The 21,518-nt window shown below is 44.4% G+C and overlaps 1 protein-coding gene across 2 annotated transcripts in view; it reads left to right on the plus strand.

Annotated features, from left to right (window-relative positions):
* The window catches only part of ZNF777 (zinc finger protein 777), a 31,347-nt gene extending 11,080 nt beyond the window's left edge, over positions 1–20,267 (plus strand). The window contains exons 5-6 of one of the 2 annotated variants that reach the window (XM_033098910.1): positions 10,695–10,946; positions 14,776–16,352. In XM_033098910.1, the coding sequence (XP_032954801.1) occupies positions 10,695–10,946; positions 14,776–15,929 (1,406 nt within the window). In that variant the 3' untranslated portion in view covers positions 15,930–16,352. Of the gene's footprint in view, positions 1–10,694; positions 10,947–14,775 lie in introns of both variants that reach the window. The other variant, XM_033098909.1, reaches the window with a different exon arrangement.
* The last annotated feature ends 1,251 nt before the right edge of the window (positions 20,268–21,518 follow it).

Here is a 21,518-nt window from a genome sequence, read left to right on the forward strand (position 1 = left end):
GGTCTTATTTTTGGGGAAACACGGTAGAAGAAATAAGAAAGACGGCAGAGAATGAGACTGTGGGAAAGGTGATTTGTGGTAAGAGTCCTGAGACCCAGTCTGATGTCCCAGTGCACTTTTGTGGTCCACGTGCTCGTATTCTAGCATCTTCCTAGAAGGGCTGGAATGACAACATCGACCCCTGTCCTCTGGCCACTTGTCACACCCTCATCACAGACAGGTCTCCCACAGAGTGGGGCCAGAATCGAAAAGCAGATGACCCCAAGCCACTCTGCCCTGGGCTGGGCTTGTTCTGGCACATGCGTCCACGGCCTGGGCTTCCGTGGCGAGTGGTGGCCTGAAAGGTGCCGTTTGTCCCACTAACCCTCTCTAGCCACTTGGAGCCCGGGAGAGAGGACAGGAGAGGACATGGGAAGCACTGCTTCACAGGGCTGACCTTAAACTTGCACCTGTGTGTGAAACCAAAGGCCCTGGCCTCTGGATAGCAGGCTTGTTCCGCGTATCTGCAGTTCTCAGAGCCCCAGACCTGCCAGCGGTAACCTGTCCGTCCATGTCTTCTCCTTTACAAGGGTGGCTGCAAAGCCAGCCCTGGGCCAGACCCAGTAGTGTGAGACCAGGTGGGAAAGTCTAGAAAATGGAGAATTTTCATAGTTCCAAATAGAGCGAGCATGGCAATTTTACGAACTGGCTACGTAAATTCATTCCGTAAACTGTTAGTTATGGTTTGGATCCTGAAAGGCAAGGAGATCCAAAGATGGTTCAAATATCAGCCCTGCTCTCAAAATACTCAGAGTTGGGGTTCCCACTCAGACGCCAGAAGCAATGGAAGCCCGGAGAAGCCACGTGCCATTTTCACCTGCAAATTGTCAGAGAGTAAAACAAACAAGCCAGAAGGCATGGCAGAAATCCACGTTCTTATACGCCGTGTGTAGTTTCAGTGTTTTTAGAAAGCAATTTAGTATTTTCTAGTCTTAAAATATGTTTTAAATATTCAATATGTTTATATACTTGACGTAATCATTTCCTTTCTGAGAGTCTATAGCATGGAAAAGAATCCAAAAATGGATGGAGAGGTACAAACACTTATGTGACATTGTGATAGACTGTTATGTAGCCACTGAAATCATGTTTAGGAAGAGTTTTTATATCATAAGTTTCACTTGCATGTTTATTATGTAGTTCATCAAATATTTTTTGTACCCGGTACCGTACCAAGAGACTGATGATAACAACCCAAACACCCCACATATATAAAGATACAGTCACCAACTCTGCTGAGCTGTGACGAGCGGTGTCCAGGGTTATGTGACAGGTAGCATGGAGGACCTTCATGAGATTGGGAGACCAGAAAAGGCCGCTTTGAGGTAATGGGGTTTTTAGTGGAAACCTAAAGAACATGTGGGAGTTCCAGTTGCTCTGAGGAGAACTCACTGGAGGGAGGAGAGACTGGAAGGTAGGAGACCTTTTGTCGTCCCGGTAGGAGACCTTTTGTCGTCCCGGTAGGAGACGTGGCATAGTCCCGGGAGAGAAGTGGATATTCGGATGGTGTATTTTGGCAGTGGACTAGGAAGGATTTAGTGATTGGTGCATGATGAATGTTAGGGAAAGGGAAACACCAGGGATGATCCCCAGGCTGTGACCTGGGGAAGAGGGAAGATGGGCACAAGGTTCTATGTCTGGGGACCTGACAAGAGAACATCAGGTTGAAATCCCTGGGAGACACCAAGGAGAAAGTGTTGAGAAAGCAGCTGAATAAAGGAGTCTGGAGTGAAAACAAAACACATGTGAGTAGAGGCAGACATTTGGACATTGGTAGCTACACTGGATGGGCTGACCCCGTCTGCAGAGGGAGAGGGGAGGAGTGCAGGCCAGGCCCTTGGGAGCCCTGAGTTGTAGAGCAGGCGTCGAGATTTGGAATATATTGGTCGGAGTGGGGCCCAAGCGTTTTATACTCGTGTTTTTTTAAAAGCTTCCAAGATGATTCTCATGTGATGCCAGAGATGAAAACCACAGTTGTAGGATTTGGAAAAAGAAGGAGGAATTAAGAAGAATCAAAGGAAAGAGTAGGAGTGACCAGAATAATAACAAGAAATTAAGGTAGTGCCTCATTGGCTATTTCAAGAGAAGAGTGTTTTCAGAAGGAGGGAGTGAGGTCAACAGCGTTGAGTCCTTTAGTGTGGCTTAATAATGCAAAGACTGACCAGTGGCCACTGACTTTGCAAACTGGCAACATCAGTGACCGTAGCAAGACAAAGGTGGTGTTGTGGGGGGAAGCCTGTCAGCGTGGGTCGAGGAGTGAATGGCAGACGAGGAGGTGGAGAGAGCACACATCAACAGTTATTTCAAGTTTAGCTGTAAGTGGGGGGTGGAACTAGGGGGCAGTAGCTGGGAGTGGTAGGGGCTCTTGTTTGCTTAAGATGGGCGTTGCTAAAGCCTGTGGGGAATGTTGACAGGAACGGTCCATTTGATGGGGCACTTAATGATGTAGAAGTGGAAAATGTAAATACAATGTGAAGTCAATGACATAAACAAAAGACAGGGGAAAACCTGGATGGAAACATAACAAAATCCTATTTCTCCCTGCTCCGTAGAATTTCCTGACGTGAGCATATATTCTTATTCAGTAAAAATAATTTTTTTAAAGTGCATGAAAAAAGACTGAATTAAAGATGGCAGATTGAGAGATATATATACATATATATGTGAAATCCTTAAAGAGATAAAATAATGCTTTCATAATATAAAAATATAATGTTCATTTTTCTACAAAAAAGAATAGAAAGGAACTCTTGGAAATTAAAAGTATAGTAATACAAATTAAAAACTTCAGTAGCACTGTTAGAAGATAACATTGAGCACACATCTCAGAAAATAAGCAAATAGACAAAAAAGAAAATAGGGAAAGAGTAAGAAAAAAGATGGAAGTCCGACCTCCAGATAATATCAGGAAAAAAGAAAAGCAAAAACAGGAAGGAGGGAATTAGCAACAAAGTAATTCAAGAAAAATTCCCGGCACCGAAAGATACAATTTTCCAGATTAAAAGAGCCCACCGAGCACCCAGAACGATGGATGGAGATAGACCCACACCTTAGATACTTCGGCAAGAAATTTCAGAGCCACTGAGAACAAAGGAGACCCAATAGGATTCCAGAGGGGACAAATAGGTTCACACAAAGCAACAAGAGTTAGAGCAGCTCTGGGCTTTCCAGCAGTGTTGGGAGCTACACGACGGTAGAGCAATGCCTTTAAAATTCTTTAAATTTTAAAGTTGGAAAATACCGTCCAACCATTTTAAACTTGATATCTAGCCAGACTACCCTCATTAAATACGAGGGTGAAATCAAGACTCTTTGAGTTGCTCATGGCTTCCCAGGCCCGCCTTTCTCAAACTGGGGGAGGTGCTTTGCCAAAATGAGGAACTGAATCCAGAAGAGTCGTTAGGAGCTCCAACACAATAGAGGTAAAGGACGTCCCAGGTGCTGCTGAAGGGGAAGTCCAAAAAGACAGGCAACAAGGCGGGACTGGAGCACATCACAAGGTTCCAGAAAACTTTTCTACAAGTAGATGAAATAGAGAAATACCCAATATGTTTGAATGTTTTTGTCTTTTGTTTTTTTCCCCTTTCTTCTGCCTCTCCCCACCTCCCCCCCACGCCTGTTCAAGCCATTGTTTCTCAGTCTAGTTGTGTAGGACACAGCTCCCTGGCCCATGCTGGTATTATTATAAGCATACAAGCCTTGTGCTCCCCCCAGGCGGAGGCAGCTGGTGGTAGGTCACACTGGCTGCCCTCCGCTCATGGCGGCACATGGTAGCTCATGGCGGCACACAGCAGCCTGTGGCAGCCCACACCAACCTCCAGCTGCTCATGGCAGCCCAGCTCCAGGGAGCTGTTGTTCACAATCTTAGGCTGTAGAGGGCGTAGCTCACTGGCCCACGTGGGGATGGAACCAGCGACCTACGCCGTACGAGCACAGCGCTCCATCTGAGCCACCCCGCGACAGCCCTGTTTGAATGTTTTGAGAGGAGTGTTACAGAACAGGGTTGGGGGAGAGTTTGGAGCTGCGTTCGTGATAATAGTAAGCCAAACAAAAGGAAAAATTATTAGTTCCAGGGAAAGCAAAAAGTGCTTACAGTGTAGTACATGGTTCAATTTTAAATAACATTTACATAATCTAATAACAGAAATACACAATATTGATCCAACCAGAATTACAACCTACATTGGAAGGATCAGGGATTTGGAAGAAATATGGATGGAAGGGACAGAGATGGTCCTCACCTGCAGCTCTTGGAAGTCAATAGATTCCCCTGAAAATTGAAAACTCAGGGAGTAACAACAGCATAACTATGTTGCTTAGCTATGAAGAGAATAGTGAAAGAATCAGCCAGAAGAATTGAAAGTAATTTCCTCTGGGGAGCAGGTAATATGGGGTTGGGGTGGAGGAGAGCTTTTTAAAAACAGGGTTTAAAGAACTATTCAATTCTATGGCCTATGTGCACATATAACTTAAAAAAATTTTTAAAGAACTAATGTATCAAAAATTTTTAAATCTAACAGAAAGTGCAGCCATGAGAAGGTTGGAGTGCCCATGTCAACCATCAGTTTCTTTGCTTTGAGCTTGTAGAGAAAGTTAATGGGGCAACATTGGTTTGTACTTCCCAAAGAAACTCTACAGTTTCAACAACATAATTCAAAAAGAAAAAATGCAGAGTGTGAAAGTCCCACATAATTTTCTTTCAAAAGTCATCAGTTTATTCCTTCCAATTTATGTGCATATAGTAACACACCACACACACACACACACACACACACACACACGGCATTAATCATAGAAGTAATACATAAATAAATTCTGATTGTAAAAAAGAATCCAAACAATATAGAAGTACATTGTTGGGCAACTTGCTTTTCTCAATAATATATCTTTGATATCTTCACATGTCAGAACATAAAAATATATCCTGTTCTTTTTAATAGACTACTATTCTATGTATTGATTTCATAATTTATTTTTAAAAACTCGTTGTACATTTACAGTGTTTATAAGTTTCAGTGCTTCACTAAAGATTCTTTATAAATATATTTTTGTGCACTTCTCTGAAACTTACTTAGAAGATTTTCTGGGTCAAAGGGTATACCCATTAAAAAATTGAATAGATATTAGCAAATGCTCTTCAAAACAATTATGCCAGCTTTTATACCTTCATCTACGCATGAGATTACCTGTTTCCCCACACCTAATAGTAGGTATTACTTACCTTTTTATTATTTGCCAAAGTGATGGATAGAAAGGACAATATTTGGATGTTTTCATTAGACTTCCGTAAGAGTGACCTTGAGTATATTTTCATACCTTTATTGATCACCAGTATGTCTTATTTTATGAATTGCCTTTTGTCCACTCTTCTGGGACTATTCATCTTTTTATTATTGATTTGTAAAAGCTTTTTACGTATTAAGGATATTAGTTCTTATATGTCTTATGTATGTGAATATGTTTCTGCGTTTATGGTTTACCTTCGTATAGTATTTGTGTTTTACATTTTCATGTGTTCAAATTTATCAATTTTAAGTGTCTATGAATTGAGATTTACTAGTGATTTTCTTTATGGTGTCTGGGTTGCATATCCAGTGTAGAAATATTTACTCTGACCATTTTATTCAGTAAACAGGCCTTGGTCCTATGAGCTTTTCAAAATCCTATTAAAGTATTTGAAACCTGAAATAAAGTATTTTTTTGCTGCAGAAAACAAAAAGGAAGTAGCCAAATGTAAATAATTAAATGTTTAACTGAGTGTCTACAAATATAACATTCTATCAGCTTCATTAATGATTCAGTTTAGTGTTCACAAACTTTTACTGCATTTGAAAACAATTTGTAAGACAGATTTTCCCATCTCACAAGCGTTCTTATGAAGAAACTTAATCACAGATTAAATAAGTTCCCTATAGTCAAACAATTTTAAGGCAAAACTACAAAAATTATTTCCAAAAAATTTTCAGCAAAAAATTACAGTTGCTATGGGTCAGGTGCATCGAATATGTTTGGTCTGGCTCCGGACAACCTCTAGAAGGAATATCGGAGGTCCCAGAGGTCTAGGAATAGTCTAGAGCTCAAAGTTTAAAAAAGGAAAAGAAAGAAGAGAAAAGGCTGTGCTTTTTTCTAATACTAGTATGATTTTATTATTTATGTTTAAATGTTTGACTCATAAGTCATTTATTTATTTTTTAATTTTTAATTTATTGGGGTGACAATTGTTAGTAAAATTACATAGATTTCAGGTGTACAATTCTGTATTACATCATCTATAAATCCCATTGTGTGTCCACCACCCAGAGTCAGTTCTCCTTCCATCACCATATATTTGATCCCCCTTACCCTCATCTACTACCCCCCATAAGTCATTTATTTTGATGTGAGATCTATGAAGGTATCTTTCCTTTTTTTTTTCCTTGTCAGGAAGCCAGTTGTCTCCATTTATTTAAAACTTTTTGAAATGATACCCCTGGTCATAAACTATATTCCCACAATGTATGTGTCTTCAATTGGTTTTTTAAATGGGAGAACAAATTACTGCTTATAAATGCAAGTTGGTTATCAATACTCTTTGAAAAGTCGTTTGTGGGGGGAGAAGACCGTTTGGGAGGAAACAACTGGCTTCCCTACTGTCTAACAAATGGGGAGGGGGGAAATGCGTAAATACTGCATATTTCGAGGGGAAAAGAATGAAATGCCATAGAGGAGCAGAAAAGTGCTTGGGGGTCAGAGAGGAGCACAGCTGTGTTCAGCTGAGAGCATTGTAAGAAGTTTGGTGGAGTGCGGGGCATTGGAGTGGGGTCTTCAAATGGGAGCAAGTATTGGAAGGCAGTGGTCTTCAAGCTGGGCTGCCCATGCCCTGGACAGTACAGGGTCCAAAAGAGCCACGACAGATGGTGTTGAAGGTTCAGTTAGTCCATCCATTCTTGTTCATAAAACTCATCAGCAAGAGAGCATAGCACATGCGGTTCCCGAGGTGCTGGTCCGCATCGCCTGCGTCCTTCACCATTAACAAAGAAAGAACAGGCACCTCCTGCCCATCCCTATCTTATTAGGGAGTATTTGTCTGAAGTTGAAGAAGCTCTCTGGGTCATGAAACAAAGGGACAGTCCTGAATGTTGGGGTACATGAGCACAAGTTCATTGCTCTGGGGCCTAGATGGTGAATTCTCCTTCAAGTTAGATCATTTGCAAGACTTTGCTTTCAACAGAATCGAAAGAGAAACTAATTAAGTTGTCAGCTAATAGGTCATGAAAAACCATTTTTGATGATGTGTTAACCACGTGCTTTTGTAGCATTGTAACTCAGAAGTTCAAAGAACCGAGTGACGCTTCCGTAGCAGAGCTCCTGCTGTCCCATCTACATACCTGTGTGAATGAGCTTTGCCAATGCTTGTATTTATAAAAATGAAAAAGGGGAATAGATTTGATTCTGGACTCTGTCTCATTCAGACATGAGAATATTCATTCTCAGACAAGTGAGCTAATTGGGGGGGGAAATCCCTACCCATCCCTGTAAGAGAAATATTTCCAGCAATTTTTCTGTTTTCTATCTTAAATGACTGCTTATCATTCTACAGTAATAATAACTAAGGATAACTTAAGCCAGGGGAAAAAATAACACTTAGAGCCCTGTGGTTATTAGAAATGAAAGCAAAATTAATCTTCCAATTTACATTTTTGTGGCAGAGTGGTAAATGAGGTGACCAGTAAAAGGCTTCTAAGCATAAAAATATGTTCTATTCGGATAAAATTCTGCGGGCAAAGTGGGAATGGAAATAGAAGTGCAAGGTGGAAAGGAATGATATAAAAATTTCAACTATCAAAGAAGAACTTGTTCATATATTTTTAAAGTGAATAATGGTAGGTTTAAAATTGCTAGGGTTCTTAGATTCCATTGGCGACATTAAAGAGTGATGGAAGAGTTTATTTTAAAATATCAATATTTACAATACTCCAGAAATTACATCTTTTGCAGTTGTTGAAACATTTTATATGTTTATTCAAAAAGGTGCAAAGGGTACATAGTTTTAAAAATTTATTTTAGGGAGGAGGCAAGCAAAATATTTTGAGGAGTTTGTGAAGTCAGAGAAGATATTTTTCCGATGCTGGAGTCATGGAGATGTTTGTGGATCAAGTGCAGACAGGGATTGAGGAGAGAGAAGAAAAGGGGCACAAGTGATGTAGTAAAATTCCAGGATCAGGAAGCAAGAGGAGAAGGGGAGGGACACTGCTTTTCCTGAGATTGGAGAGAAAGGGGGGGTCAGGATGGTGACCTTGAGCCAAAGCAGGGGAAAGTCCAGGATGTAAGTGCGGATGGCTTTTTTGATTTTTTTCAGATAGAGAATAGGATGCAGATAACTTTGGAGAGTGAGAAGACATCTTGAGACTCAGATATGAGGGAAAGGAGCCTTGATAGACATTTAAGGTTGGGGGGCGGTGCTTTATATTCTGTCTACTCCCGAACGTGTTGAGTTGGCTATTCAGGAATTAAAGGATTGCCAAACATCAGAAAGAACCCAGTCTGAGATCCTGTGGCACCGTTAGCAGGATATTGGTTTGCTTTCTCAGTGACGTGGTCCACTTTACTTTGGAATGACGACGAGATTTGGTGAAAGAACAAAGCAGGAACTATTGGTTTTGTCCATTGGTTTCCTGGTTTCTTCTCTTTTTTTCCCCCAGCACTTAACCACCTTCTAACAAACCATAGACTGTATTAGTTATGTTTATTGCCTCATGGAAGCTGTAGGAGGCAGGCAGGTCTGTTTTGTTCAGCGGTGTATCCCAAGCCATTAGAACACCCCCAACATAGTTGGTCTTCAATACATATCTATTGAGTAAATGTTCAGTGAATGAATGGATATGTGTATGCATTATACATTTATAATTTACTTGATTAACAAAGTAATTTTCAGCCCATGAGGGGGTTTGTACTGATACAACTTGACCCATATGGAAGAAAATAAAGTGGAACCCCTACCTCACACCATGCACAAAACAAAAATAAATGTCAGGTGGAGTAAAGACCTAAATCTAAATAATTGAACAATAGAAAAGAACCATCTAGGACTGGGGGAGACCCTCTTAACTAAGACAGAAAACCCAGGAGCCATAAAGAGAAAGAAGGACACATCTGACAATATGAAAACTTGAAGGAAGTTGTGTGGTAAAAGGTTAACACAAAGACAGTAGACAAATGATAGATTTGGGGGAAATACTTGAAATGTTGACAAGAGAAAAGGGGTTATCTTAAATACAGAAATCAAGGAACTCTTATTAATTGAACAGAATATGATAGACACAGAATCAAATCAAGGCCAATAAATAAAAGATGATATTCAGATTACCCTACTCAGGGAAGTGGAATTGAAGTATCATAAGTTATCACTTTACGCCCATCTGACTGAGGAAAATTAAAAGAGCAGTGGTGTCTGTGGCTGGCAGGGATGTGGGGAAAAGGATGTTCTCGTTCGGGGCTGGTAGAAATATGAATTGTCACAGTCTTATTAAAAAGCAGTTTGATGACATCTAGCAGAATTAAAATTACAGACACCTTTTGACTTTGCAGTCCCACTCCTGGGACTCTTGTAGAAATAAAACCACGCGTTTATAGAGATACATAAATAAACAAATGTTTATTGCAGTGTTGTTCACCATGGCAAAAGACTGGGAATAAAAAATGAATGTGCTTCAATAAAGGGAATGGTTGAACACATTACAGTATTACCCTCACCATGGAATGCATGCAGCTTTGAAAAGGAATGCATTAGCCCTCCAGAATTGGCTTGGAGGGATTTCTACAAGATATTTGAGTGAGAAAAGGTAGAGGACTACACACAAGGCAGTTTTATTTTTTAAAATGAATAATGGCCAAAAAAATATATAAATGCAAATGTGTTACAATAAATAACGACATAAGCATAGAGAAAAATACTAGGTTAGTTACAGGAGTTACCTGGGAAGATCATAACTGTGAAATGGGAGGCGAGGGGAAGGAGAAGGCAAATTAAAAGGAAAAAAATTCTGCACTAAAAAACAAAACTGTGCTATAATCCCATTTATGTAAAATGATGCCTGTGTGTGATCACATTTGGAATTAACCTACAGACCTACAGGTAAGTAAGAAAAACATGTCAGGGTGATGTGTGTAGATTGAAAGCAAAGCCAAAGGTCTGTTGTACACGTAGGCCTGCTTGTGCATGTGGGCAAGGAGGGGGCTGCGGGCTATGGTCTGTCAGCGCTGGGCACCGGGGGTGGGGGGTGGGGGGTGGGCGGTGGCGCTGAAAGGGTGAGGATGTGATTAGCTTTTTCTTTATTCAGTTTGATTTTGAGGAGAGAGAGACTGTTGACGTGGGCTGGCCTAACCTGGGAAGGAGAATAAGGACCCCGTTTTAAAGGAAACCCTGACACCACTATTTCAAGATGTGAGGGTGTCATAAAAAACAAACCTTGCATCTATTTTAACTTTATTCCAGTTTGAATTGGTGTTCAAGGCTACAAAAATTAAATTCTATGTCTACTCAATGCCAGCTCAGTATCATGTTTCTTCAGGGTCTCTAAAATACGGGTTTTTGAAATGTAAACTTTAGGGCAGGTGGGATGAACGTTTTCTGGGTTCTTCTGTCCTCCTCCCCTCACCCTCCCGCCTTCTCTCAGCCCATGACGGGATCGTGATTAAGATCGAGGTGCAGACCAACGATGAGGGCTCGGAGAGCTTGGAGACGCCAGAGCCCCTGATGGGACAGGTGGAAGAACATGGCTTCCAGGACTCGGAGCTGGGTGACCCGTGTGGAGAGCAGCCAGACCTGGACATGCAGGAGCCGGAAAACACGCTGGAGGAGTCCACAGAAGGTTCCAGTGAGTTCAGCGAGCTCAAGCAGATGCTGGTACAGCAGAGACACTGCACAGGTTAGTTGTGGGGCGGGGATATTGCTGAGTGGACAGGTGTGGCAGGACCCCAAGCGCCGTCTCCCTCAGTGTAGGTTTCCTGCCTCTGGGTTTATAAGAACCTGTCTCTGGGTAGGGAAGAAGGCATTGCAGCCAAAGACTGGGTCAGCGGGGACCCCTCCTTCTACAGGTAGAGAAGGTCAGATCAATTGCCCAAGATAGCGGCAACACTTTCATCTCCTGATGTGTCCTTGGTGGTTCTATCACACTAGAAGCCTCGCCTGACTTGAAGATTTCAACCTTGGCAGAGCACATTTTTTAAAATGACCAACTGTACTGTCTTTTCCTGGGAGAATCTAGGATCATTTTTATTTAATTATAAAACCTCAGTCACCATTCTGCTTTACATCCCCGTGACTATTTTCTAACTACCAATTTGTACTTAATCCCTTCACCTTTTTTGCTCACCCCCAATCTCCGTCCCATCTGGCAACTATCAAAATGTTCTCTGTATCTATGAATTTGTTTCTGTTTTGTTTATTCCACTTTTTAGTTTCCACATATAAGCAAAATCATAGTACTTCTGTCTTTCTTTATCTGCCATACTCCACTCAGCACAGTACCCTCCAGGTCCAACCATGCCGTCACAGATGGCAAGAACCCATACACTTCCCTGGCTGAGCATTATTCCATTGGATATATGTACCACCTCCTCTTTATCCATTCTGCCATCGACGGACACCCAGGCTGCCTCCACATCTTGGCCATTGTAAACAATGCTGCAATGGGCATATGGATGCACATGTCTCCTCATATTAGCATTTTGGGTTTTTTCAGATAAATACCCAGAAGTGGGATTTCTGTGACATTCTTTGTCTCTTGTTATAGCCTTTGTTTTAAAGTCTATTTTATCTGGTATAAGTATTGCTACCACAGCTTTTTTTGTTTTTTTCATTTCCATTTTTATGAAATGTCTTTTTCCATCCCTTTACTTTCACTGTGTGTGTGTCTTTCGATCTGAAGTCTTTTGCAGGCAGCATATGTAAGGGTCTTGTTTTCTTATCCATTCAGCCACCCTATGTTTTGATAGGAGCATTTAACCCATTAACATTTAAAATAATTGTTAAGAGATATATAGTTATTTCCATTTTATTCATATTTTTTATCTTTTTATTTTTCTTTTCATCTTAAAGAAGTTCCTCTAACATTCCTTGTAATACTGGTTGGGTGGTGATGAACTCCTTTAGCTTTTCTTGTCTGGAAAGCTCTTTATCTGTCCTTCGATTCTAAATGATAGCTTTGCTGAGTAGAGTAATCTTGGTTGCAGGGCCTCATGGTATCCTTTTTAAACACACTATTAGAGCTAGTTAGCTACGATTTTATTTAGGAACTTTACAACTAGATTCAGAAGTGGAATGAACCTGAACTTTTCTTGAATCCTTCTCATCTAGTATGGGAAACAAGATTGTATAGACTTAAATGAACTGGGGAGCTTTGGTTCTTTTTTCTATATTCTGAAAATAAAGTATAAGATAGGAATTAAGTGTATTCCTTGAAAATTTGGTAAATTTTGGGTTTTGGTTTGGATTTGGATGTTTTGTTTATGTGTAAAAGAGTCATTAACCATATCAATTTATATATTATTTATATTTAGAAATATATCCACAATCATTTTAGTTAGGTTTTTAAAAGTATTATGTTGATGATTTAAAAAAAAATTTTTTTAAATTTTATCAGTTGATAATTCCTCTGCAATTTGCCTTTTTGCATTAATAAAATCTGGACATTCTTGTTGGTTAAAACAAGACCAATGAGTGGATCTAACTCATTTTTAAATAACTGCATGATATTCCAGAAGTCTTTTTAATATACCACGTTGTCTTTCACAAAGTTGTGAAAGACACAGGCAAATTGTGAGTATATGCTAAATTAGAGCTTCATAATACAAATTCCAGATTGTCTTTTGAGCATCCCCCATTAATTCTAGTAGAACCTTAGAAAATTATTAAACAGTACTTTGTGGAATCTTGAGCCCTGAATTTTAGGGCCAGATGTTCCATTCTTATTTCATTAAGAAAAACAACTCTGACGCTCAAGGAGAGTTTGAATCTTCCAAGGTCTGTATTTCCCGCTCTGTCTTTCATAAACAACCCTTATTTTCAGGATAAAGCCCAGGGCTACTAGTTACCAACCTCTAAAGCTGCTTCCTCCTTCCCGATTTTCTCATCCAAGGACCTTCTGGGTCACTTCCTGCCGAGAATCCTAATAGTACCGAGAAAGCCTTGTCTTATGTTGTCTTATGGCGAGAGGCCTAAGCTGGGTCTTGGCACACCTATGTTCTAACTTTAACACTGCATTTTATTGGCCTCAGAAGAGTTGTAGAAAGAGCTATGGCATAGCAGTCACTAACAAACTTACAAGACCTTGACCAGGTCACAGAAACTGCCAGCTTCAGTTTCCCTGTCAGTTGAGGGGATAAACTAGGTGGTCCCCAAATTTCAAGCTCTGGAAAGGTCTATGACTTAACTTTATTTGGAAACATCACTTGATATCTCTGGGCTTGGATGCCCCACATCTGTGAAATGGGGATAATTCTTGTTTGACTTATCCTATAATAAGATGTGAATATGCAAAGAGAGAACAGGTGTGAAGTGCTTTGAAAAAGTTCAGACTAAATACAGACTATGATTGCATAGTCCATCTCACAGGTAGGCTCAGAAAAGTGAGTGACTTTCTTATACCACAACAGGTTGGTGACTAAAAATAGTTCCCCATTAACCGTGTTTAGGGGGTGCCAAATAAGTACAAGGCACTTGAGAAAACTCAAACAGGTGTTGAAGGCCACTCCTTTTCTCTATGACTTAACATTCTTGTGGGCCACTGTAGAACACAGCTGTATTTAGGTCCTAAAGAGACAGACTATGGGTGTGTGTGTGTGTGTGTGCACACCCTCTAGGGGGGCTGTTCACGGCACTGCACACCAGGGCTTGTGGGAAAGGCAGAGGAAACCCCTGACCCCAGCTTCAGGGTTGGTAGAGTCTGACTATGCAGGTGAGTCATCCACCTGTGCAGGTGAGATGCCGCAGGGGAAGGCCCAGTTCCAAAGCTCCGGTGGGCTTGGGGGCTGCAGGTTGGGACCCTTAAGGAAGGTTTTAGGGAGAAGAGAGGATTGGAGCTGCGTGTTAAGTGATGGGCACCATCTGGAGACCTGGAGAGGAGGGAGAGTAAAGGCACCTGAGGAGAAATCTCCAAGTGAGTTCAGGAAAGAAGTAGCCCCATGGGGCTGAGCAGAATTCGGGTGGAAGAGACTGTAGAGTGGAAAGGCTGAGAACTTGATGGGTCAAGACCCTTTTGACACGGGGGAAGAAACCCACCCCTTGAGCTTAAATGAAAAGCGGTGTTTGTGGGCTCAGAGAACTCACTGGGAGGTCCAGGAGTATGCCAACCTCAGGCACCTAGATCTGGGGGCCCCCCAGGAGGGCTCGCGTGCTGGTTTCCTTCTTTCCTGCTGCTTACTGCTAGTGAGCAGCTTGGTGAAGGGGAACCAGCAGATTCCCATCCCGAGGACGCAATCTTCCCTGCTTCCTCCGCGCAAAGGTCCAAGGGGTCTGGGCTCATTCCTGAACCAAATGTGTATGTTGGTGACAGAGCCAACCCTGTGGGGGTGGGGGCCGTAGGTGGCAGGGAGTGGAAAGAAGTATTTTCCCAGGGGAAGGAATTCAGGCCGACAGTATCCATGCAGTGCTTGCTGGTGAGGATGGAGTAGTGATGCTTACCTACATCCAGGTTACGGGCGCTAGGCAACAGCTAACGTTTCCTTGCTGTCTCTCTCTCCCTGCCCCTGGAGCAGAGGGGATCGTGATCAAAACCGAGGAACAGGAGGAGGAGGAAGAAGAGGAGGACGACGACGAGCTGCCACAGCACTTGCAGGCCCTCGGGCAGCTGTCGGGGAGGTACGAGGCCAGCATGTACCAGACCCCGCTGCCAGGGGAGCTGTCCCCCGAGGGCGAGGAGAGTCCCCCGCCCCTGCAGCTGGGAAACCCGGCAGTGAAGAGGCTGGCGCCCGTGTCCCACGGCGACCGGCACCTGAGCGACAACCGGGGCTCCTCCAGCCAGCAGCAGCGGAACCGGCGCGGCGAGCGGCCCTTCACCTGCATGGAGTGCGGCAAGAGCTTCCGGCTGAAGATCAACCTCATCATCCACCAGCGCAACCACATCAAGGAGGGGCCCTACGAGTGCGCCGAGTGCGACATCAGCTTCCGGCACAAGCAGCAGCTCACGCTGCACCAGCGCATCCACCGTGTTCGCGGCGGCTACGCGTCGCCAGAGCGCGGGCCCAGCTTCGCCCCCAAGCACGCGCTCAAGCCGCGCCCCAAGTCGCCCAGCTCGGGCAGCGGCGGCGGCCCCAAGCCCTACAAGTGCCCCGAGTGCGACAGCAGCTTCAGCCACAAGTCAAGCCTGACCAAGCACCAGATCACGCACACGGGCGAGCGGCCCTACACGTGCCCCGAGTGCAAGAAGAGCTTCCGCCTGCACATCAGCCTGGTCATCCACCAGCGCGTGCACGCGGGCAAGCACGAGGTCTCCTTCATTTGTAGCCTGTGCGGCAAGAGCTTCAGCCGCCCGTCGCACCTGCTGCGGCACCAGCGGACTCACACGGGCGAGCGGCCCTTCAAGTGCCCCGAGTGCGAGAAGAGCTTCAGCGAGAAGTCCAAGCTCACCAACCACTGCCGCGTGCACTCGCGGGAGCGCCCGCACGCCTGCCCCGAGTGCGGCAAGAGCTTCATCCGCAAGCACCACCTGCTGGAGCACCGGCGCATCCACACGGGCGAGCGGCCCTACCACTGCGCCGAGTGCGGCAAGCGCTTCACGCAGAAGCACCACCTGCTGGAGCACCAGCGGGCGCACACGGGCGAGCGGCCCTACCCCTGCACGCACTGCGCCAAGTGCTTCCGCTACAAGCAGTCGCTCAAGTACCACCTGCGGACCCACACGGGCGAGTGAGCGCGCGGCGCTGCCTGCCGGCCGAGGGCGCTGCCAGGCGTGGCCCAGCCCGCACCTGGGCAGTTGCCTGGCCGCCGCCCGAGGCCCCAAGCCCAGCCGGCGGGGCGGGGCACCCCTTAGCCCCTTTGCTGTGAGCCCCCCCCTTCATCCCTCCTCCCAAGGACGTGGGGGTCCTGAGACCAGGTCGCTTGCTGCCGTGTTTACCTGGGGCCCCAGAGGGGAGAGGGCGGATCTGGGAAACCCCTTCGGGCTGTTAATTTCCTTGACAATAAAATGGATGAAACCAATCAGCACGGGGGGAGTGATTTGGCTGCCGGCCACTCGGAGGGGCGGTGCAGGGCCACTTAGATGGGGATAGAACTTTATAATTACCTTTTGGATACTGTGGTTCTATTTGATAATAATAGAGTAATTTTTAAAAGACGAGCGTTTCCTGTTTGCCGTTTTTGTTTGGTTTTGAAGGGGAGGGGTTGAGAAGGTGGCCCAGTAACACGTGCCTAGTGTCAGGTGACAGGTTCTGTTGAGTCCCTTTTAAGTGCTCACTCCCTGTGTTGGGTGGTGAAGGGGACGCAGATCCCAACGGTTTTAAAATCGAAAAGAGAGAAAGGACTGAGGAGCTTGAAATAGTGAATGAGCCTAAGAAAGTGTAGAAGCTCCTGGCGTCCTGAAGTCCGAGGACAGTGGGAGAGACAGGCGGGAAGACAGACAGGTCTGGGCTGGGCTGGAAAGAGGGTCCTATAGCAAAAGCTGGACCCGTCCTCATCACCAAGCAGCCTTCCTGCCCACCTTGAAGTGTGGCTGGTGGAGGGGTGGCATGACCGCTGCAGGGAGGTGTAGGGAAGGGGTGTGCAGACGCCCCTGGTGCCAATCTTTGGGGAAACCACAAAAGGCACCATTCCAAACATTTTTCATTCGTTATTTGTATGTTGCACCAAAGCTACGCTCTTTAGATTTATTAAATGCACGAATGCACCCAGCTTTGTTTCCCCAGGTATTCATTTCCAATCTCCATTCAGTGATGCCTAGAGAAAATGTGGGCATATTACGTTGCCCACAGAGTGACTGACTCTCGCTCTGCTCCTGGGCTTGGCAGTGGCCCAGAGAGAATTCAGGCAATTTGAAGGGACAATTCTTGGAGGCTAGCAGAGTGCCCAGCTCAGCCAGAACTGGGGAGTCTGGACTTGTGCTGAAGGCAGAGACAGGCCTGAGAGATAAGACCTGCTGAAGGCAGGCGGAATAAGTCATGTGTCTAGGGGTAGGGAGGAAGGGTGTGGGGAGGTTTGGAAAAAGGAATTAGACGGTGGAGGTGCTACATTATTGACTGAAGGGACCACCGAGATCACCAACCCCCTCCTCTCCCTATAAAGATGCATAAACTGAGGCACAGAGAGGGGAAGTGATTTGAAAGGCTAGGACTTCTCCGTTTACATTGAACATTTCTGAAAGGATGGTAGGACCGCAGGGCAGGCAGCCAGAGGAGAGGGCAGACGGCTGAGCAGGTGTGAAGGGCTGGAGAGGCGGCCTGATCTCCAGAAGCAGCTGGAGAGTAGAGTCACAGCCAGGAGCAGGGAATTCCGCTGGTGTGCAGTAAACACTGAGTGCCAAGCACGTGATGTGCTTCGCGTTCTGTGAGAGGAGCCTGGGGAAGTCAGGACAGCTTTTCCGTGGATATGAAATCCAAGGCTGGGAGGAGTCCATAGATGAGAAAACTGAGGAAGGCCTTTGGTGGGGGTATTCTTAAAAGTGGAAGTGTGGAAAGTGGGGAGCAGTGATTGATTCTGGAGAGGGCTTGTGGAGGGAAAACACCGTCAAAGATTGGCTTGGCATAGACTGGTGATGTAGATGGAGACGTGGATCTAAGACTTCAAGACTGGAGTTTGCATTTGATCTTGTATGAGAAACCATCGACGATGGCTGAGCAGGAGAGAGAACTATTGCAAATAGGTAGCAGGAGACTGAAGCTGACGGAGAAGGAAACCTTCCGTAGTCAGACATGGGAGAACCAGCCGTATCCAACGGACAGGTCACAGGTGATGGAACTGGTGGCTGGAGGTTGAAGGGCTGACCGAAGAAATGGCTCTTTTGAACTCCAGGGTATTTGAAGCCTCCGAGAGCTGTGAGCAGAGATATTTTGGAGATATTTGGCGGAGGGCCATTGCTGCACCCATCTTGGCTAGTCCGGGGATTTGAGGACCAAAGCGTGCTGAGATATTCCGACTTGAGCGGGAGACCACGGTGGTTTGGGGTGAAATCCAAGGGAGAAACTCAGAGAGGAGCTTCATGTGTTATAGTTCGCAGGACATCCCCAGGGCACTAACGGGAACCATGCTGTGAGCTTTCTTTTCCTAGGCATCTGGTTTCTAAAGGATTCAATATAGTCAAAGACTGCTACTTCATATGCGGAGCTGAGCTGTCACCGGGTCTCTGTGCCCCGACTTCCCCTTCCTTGGCTCTAAACCCCCTCTTCACGCCTCTTCCTTCAAGGGGCCCAGCACCCTGTAATCCCACCATCCCATCCCTCATCCCTCGTCCCAACTCCTAGACACCAGCGTGATTCTCTTTCCATCTGCCCTAAACTCCATAGTAGTCCAAAGCCAACATTTACACAGGGTGGTAGACACACTCTGGAGTCCACAGAGGTGGATTTAACCTTGCTGGTTGTGTGGCCTTGCACGAGCTAATTCACAGAACACAAACTTCCTCATCTGTTCAATGGGGATAATGAAGTTCCCATTGTTCTGAGGTTTAAATATCATAAAGAATAAATACACACCAAAGACGCTGGTTCCTACTAAAGTCTCGATAAAAGTTTGCTAATTTCATTATTAGCTTCTAGCTAATGATGGCTTAACTTAGTAAAAACTGAAGTTCAGGTGGGTCATGGGCTCGTGGTATTTTTTGAAAAAACAAATCTCTGACAAGGAAATTTCCCCAGCAGGCAGAAATGGAAAATTATTTTGGTGTGAGGAAGTGCAAATCAAACCACACACTGCTCATGATGTCAGATAGATGGGTTTAAACTCACCTCTCAGCCACACGCCAGAGTTTGCAGTGGGTAGTACCCCTCCTTACTGGGTGCTTTCCTAGGGTGCCTTTAATTAGAAAGCCAGACTTGCAAATTCCTGACTTGAAAGTTTCCATTGGCCCCCTGGAGTTGTGTACCAGAAAGAATAATTGCCATTTATTGAACGTGTCTTATTTTTGAAGATTGTGCATACATCACCTCATAACTCTGCTGGATGTATCATCTTACTCATTTTATAGGTGAAGAGCTTGAGATTCAGAGAGGTTGAGTAGGTCCAAAGTCACACAGCAACCAAATGGTAGAGCCAGGATTTGAACTCAAGTCTTTTCGACTTCAAAGCCCACTTGCTTGGCCACAGAGTTCTTTCCTTGGGAACTGAATGGTTATTGAAAAAGGGAAAGCCAGTGCCTCTTTCAAAGTATTCCATTTTATCCTCAGATTTTAAAATTTCAGACAAAATTAGAGGAAACAGAATATATCAAGCAGAACATGCTCTGTGCCATATATTTGCCAAAATTATTAATGTCCTAAGAGAATAAAAGAATTTTAGAGGCAAAAAAGGCCTTAGTGTTGAGCCTCTCCTTTTACAGCTGGAGAAATTAAGACAGAAAGAAGTGGGTTGTCTGTGCTCACTCACTCAGGTGGGGGGCAGCGAATGGAGCGGGCCTGGGGTCTGGCACCTTAGGGGGTGCTCATTGTCACACAGACCCCACCCATTATTAAGCACAACGTGTGTACAAAACACTGCTGGGCTCCATGGAGAAACAAAAGGCTTAGAAAACCATCCACTGCCTTGATGGCACTTAGAATCGGGTGGAGACTCTGTGGCCTGATTCTCTAGAGTCAGCCTTTGGGGTTCTGGAAAGCTGAGAGCATCACAGAGAACAGTAGGTGGTTATCTTTGCAGAAAAAGGCATACCTCCATCTTTCCTGTCTCCCTCCTGTTAGTCAGGGTAGCTTTCTCTAGCCAGGTGTCTGTGGGGACCTTTCCTGAGGCCCCTCAGATTAAGGGATCAGGGATGAGGTCTCTAGGCCCTACTGTTGCCAGGGCAACAGTGAGTCAGGCCAAGTCCTCTCCTCCAGCTTTCTGGAAAGCATTTAGGCTGCTGAAGTCTCTTGCCGCTTCCCTAGCATAGTGGGGACTTCTAGATTTCAACTTTTTAAAAAATCAATTCTGCATTTACCACTTCCAGTCGGGTTCCTTGAAATGAGTTTTTTTTCTGTTAAAACAGAATCTAACCCTTTTATTTCTATTTTCTACAAAAGGTAACTCCAGGCTAAACAAATGTTTAAAAAAAAAAAAAGAAATGAAGGAAGAGGGAAGAGAGAAGGAAGGAAGGGAGGAAAAAAGAAAAGAAAAATTAAACTGACTACTACTGATAGTGAATGGCCTTATATGAAAACTTCTGCTAAGCAGTCAGACTTAGCCTTGAGTTCATTAGGAGACAACAATAGTCATCACCACGATTCATTGGGTCTTACCATGTTGCAGGCACTGTGCTAAGTAAATGCTTTCATATTTTATCTTGTGACTACCTGTGAAATTGTATTCGTATCCCCTACAGATGAAGTTCAGAGAGGTTATGCAATTAGCCCAAGGTCACATGGCCAGAATTTAAACTTAAGTATGTGCTGTTAACTGCTGTTATATACTGCCTCCCAATTTCTTCAGCGTGGATCCTTAATAAAAAAAAAAAAAAAAAAAAGGTAAAACAGTACCATTTCTCTCTGATTCGCAGTTCTGCCTGTCCCGTGGACATTCCGTTTCAATTCTGGACCTGGCGGAAAGCAGACAGCTCGCTGGCTGGCCGGCCCAGCCCAGCCCCGCCCCGCCCCGCCCAGCGTCACCTGGACGGTGGCCCAGCTCACCTAACCAGGGTAGAATGGATGTGGCTGGGCGCCTTGGTGGTGGGCGCTAAGCTAGCCCCTCTTTTATACGGAGACCCTCTCTTCCATAGGCACTTTGGGAAGAGGCTATCTGTTAAGGCCAGGGGCTCCTTTTCTGTGTTTGTCTCTGATGTTGGGACCTAAGAAGCCATTTGTTTAACAGTCAGAGAAGGATTTGGGTGAAGGAGATTATTACAAGGAAAATTTCCACTCCCTAGGAAAATAGCACTCTCCCCTGACTCTAATCTTTCAGGCTCACACTACCTCTTAGGGTTCTCACCATTCCTTCTACCACGACCAGGTGAACGAAACTCACTGCTTCTCTTTATAAAATAATATCCACATTCTCTAAATTACTCAGAGTATAAGACAGGAACATGGCTACTATCTACTAACTAGGGTAACAGAAAGTTGAATATTAATGATAAAACGACCAATGAAAATTTCTACCCTTGCTAGTAATTTTATTTAGATAATGACTATCAGGATAACTGTTTCCTTTCAGAATCAGTACAGTCTAATAAGTATACAACCTTTTAAGGGGCTATATTCAACCAGTTCTTCATATTTAGAATACACAAATACTAAAGTTATGCCCTCCAAGGATGGAAATTGATGGGATTTAAGCTAAATTCAATTAAGAATATTAAACAGGTTATAAAATGTGACATTTGCCA

This window comes from Rhinolophus ferrumequinum, chromosome 26 (genome assembly GCF_004115265.2).
Source record: "Rhinolophus ferrumequinum isolate MPI-CBG mRhiFer1 chromosome 26, mRhiFer1_v1.p, whole genome shotgun sequence".
NCBI lineage: Eukaryota > Metazoa > Chordata > Mammalia > Chiroptera > Rhinolophidae > Rhinolophus > Rhinolophus ferrumequinum.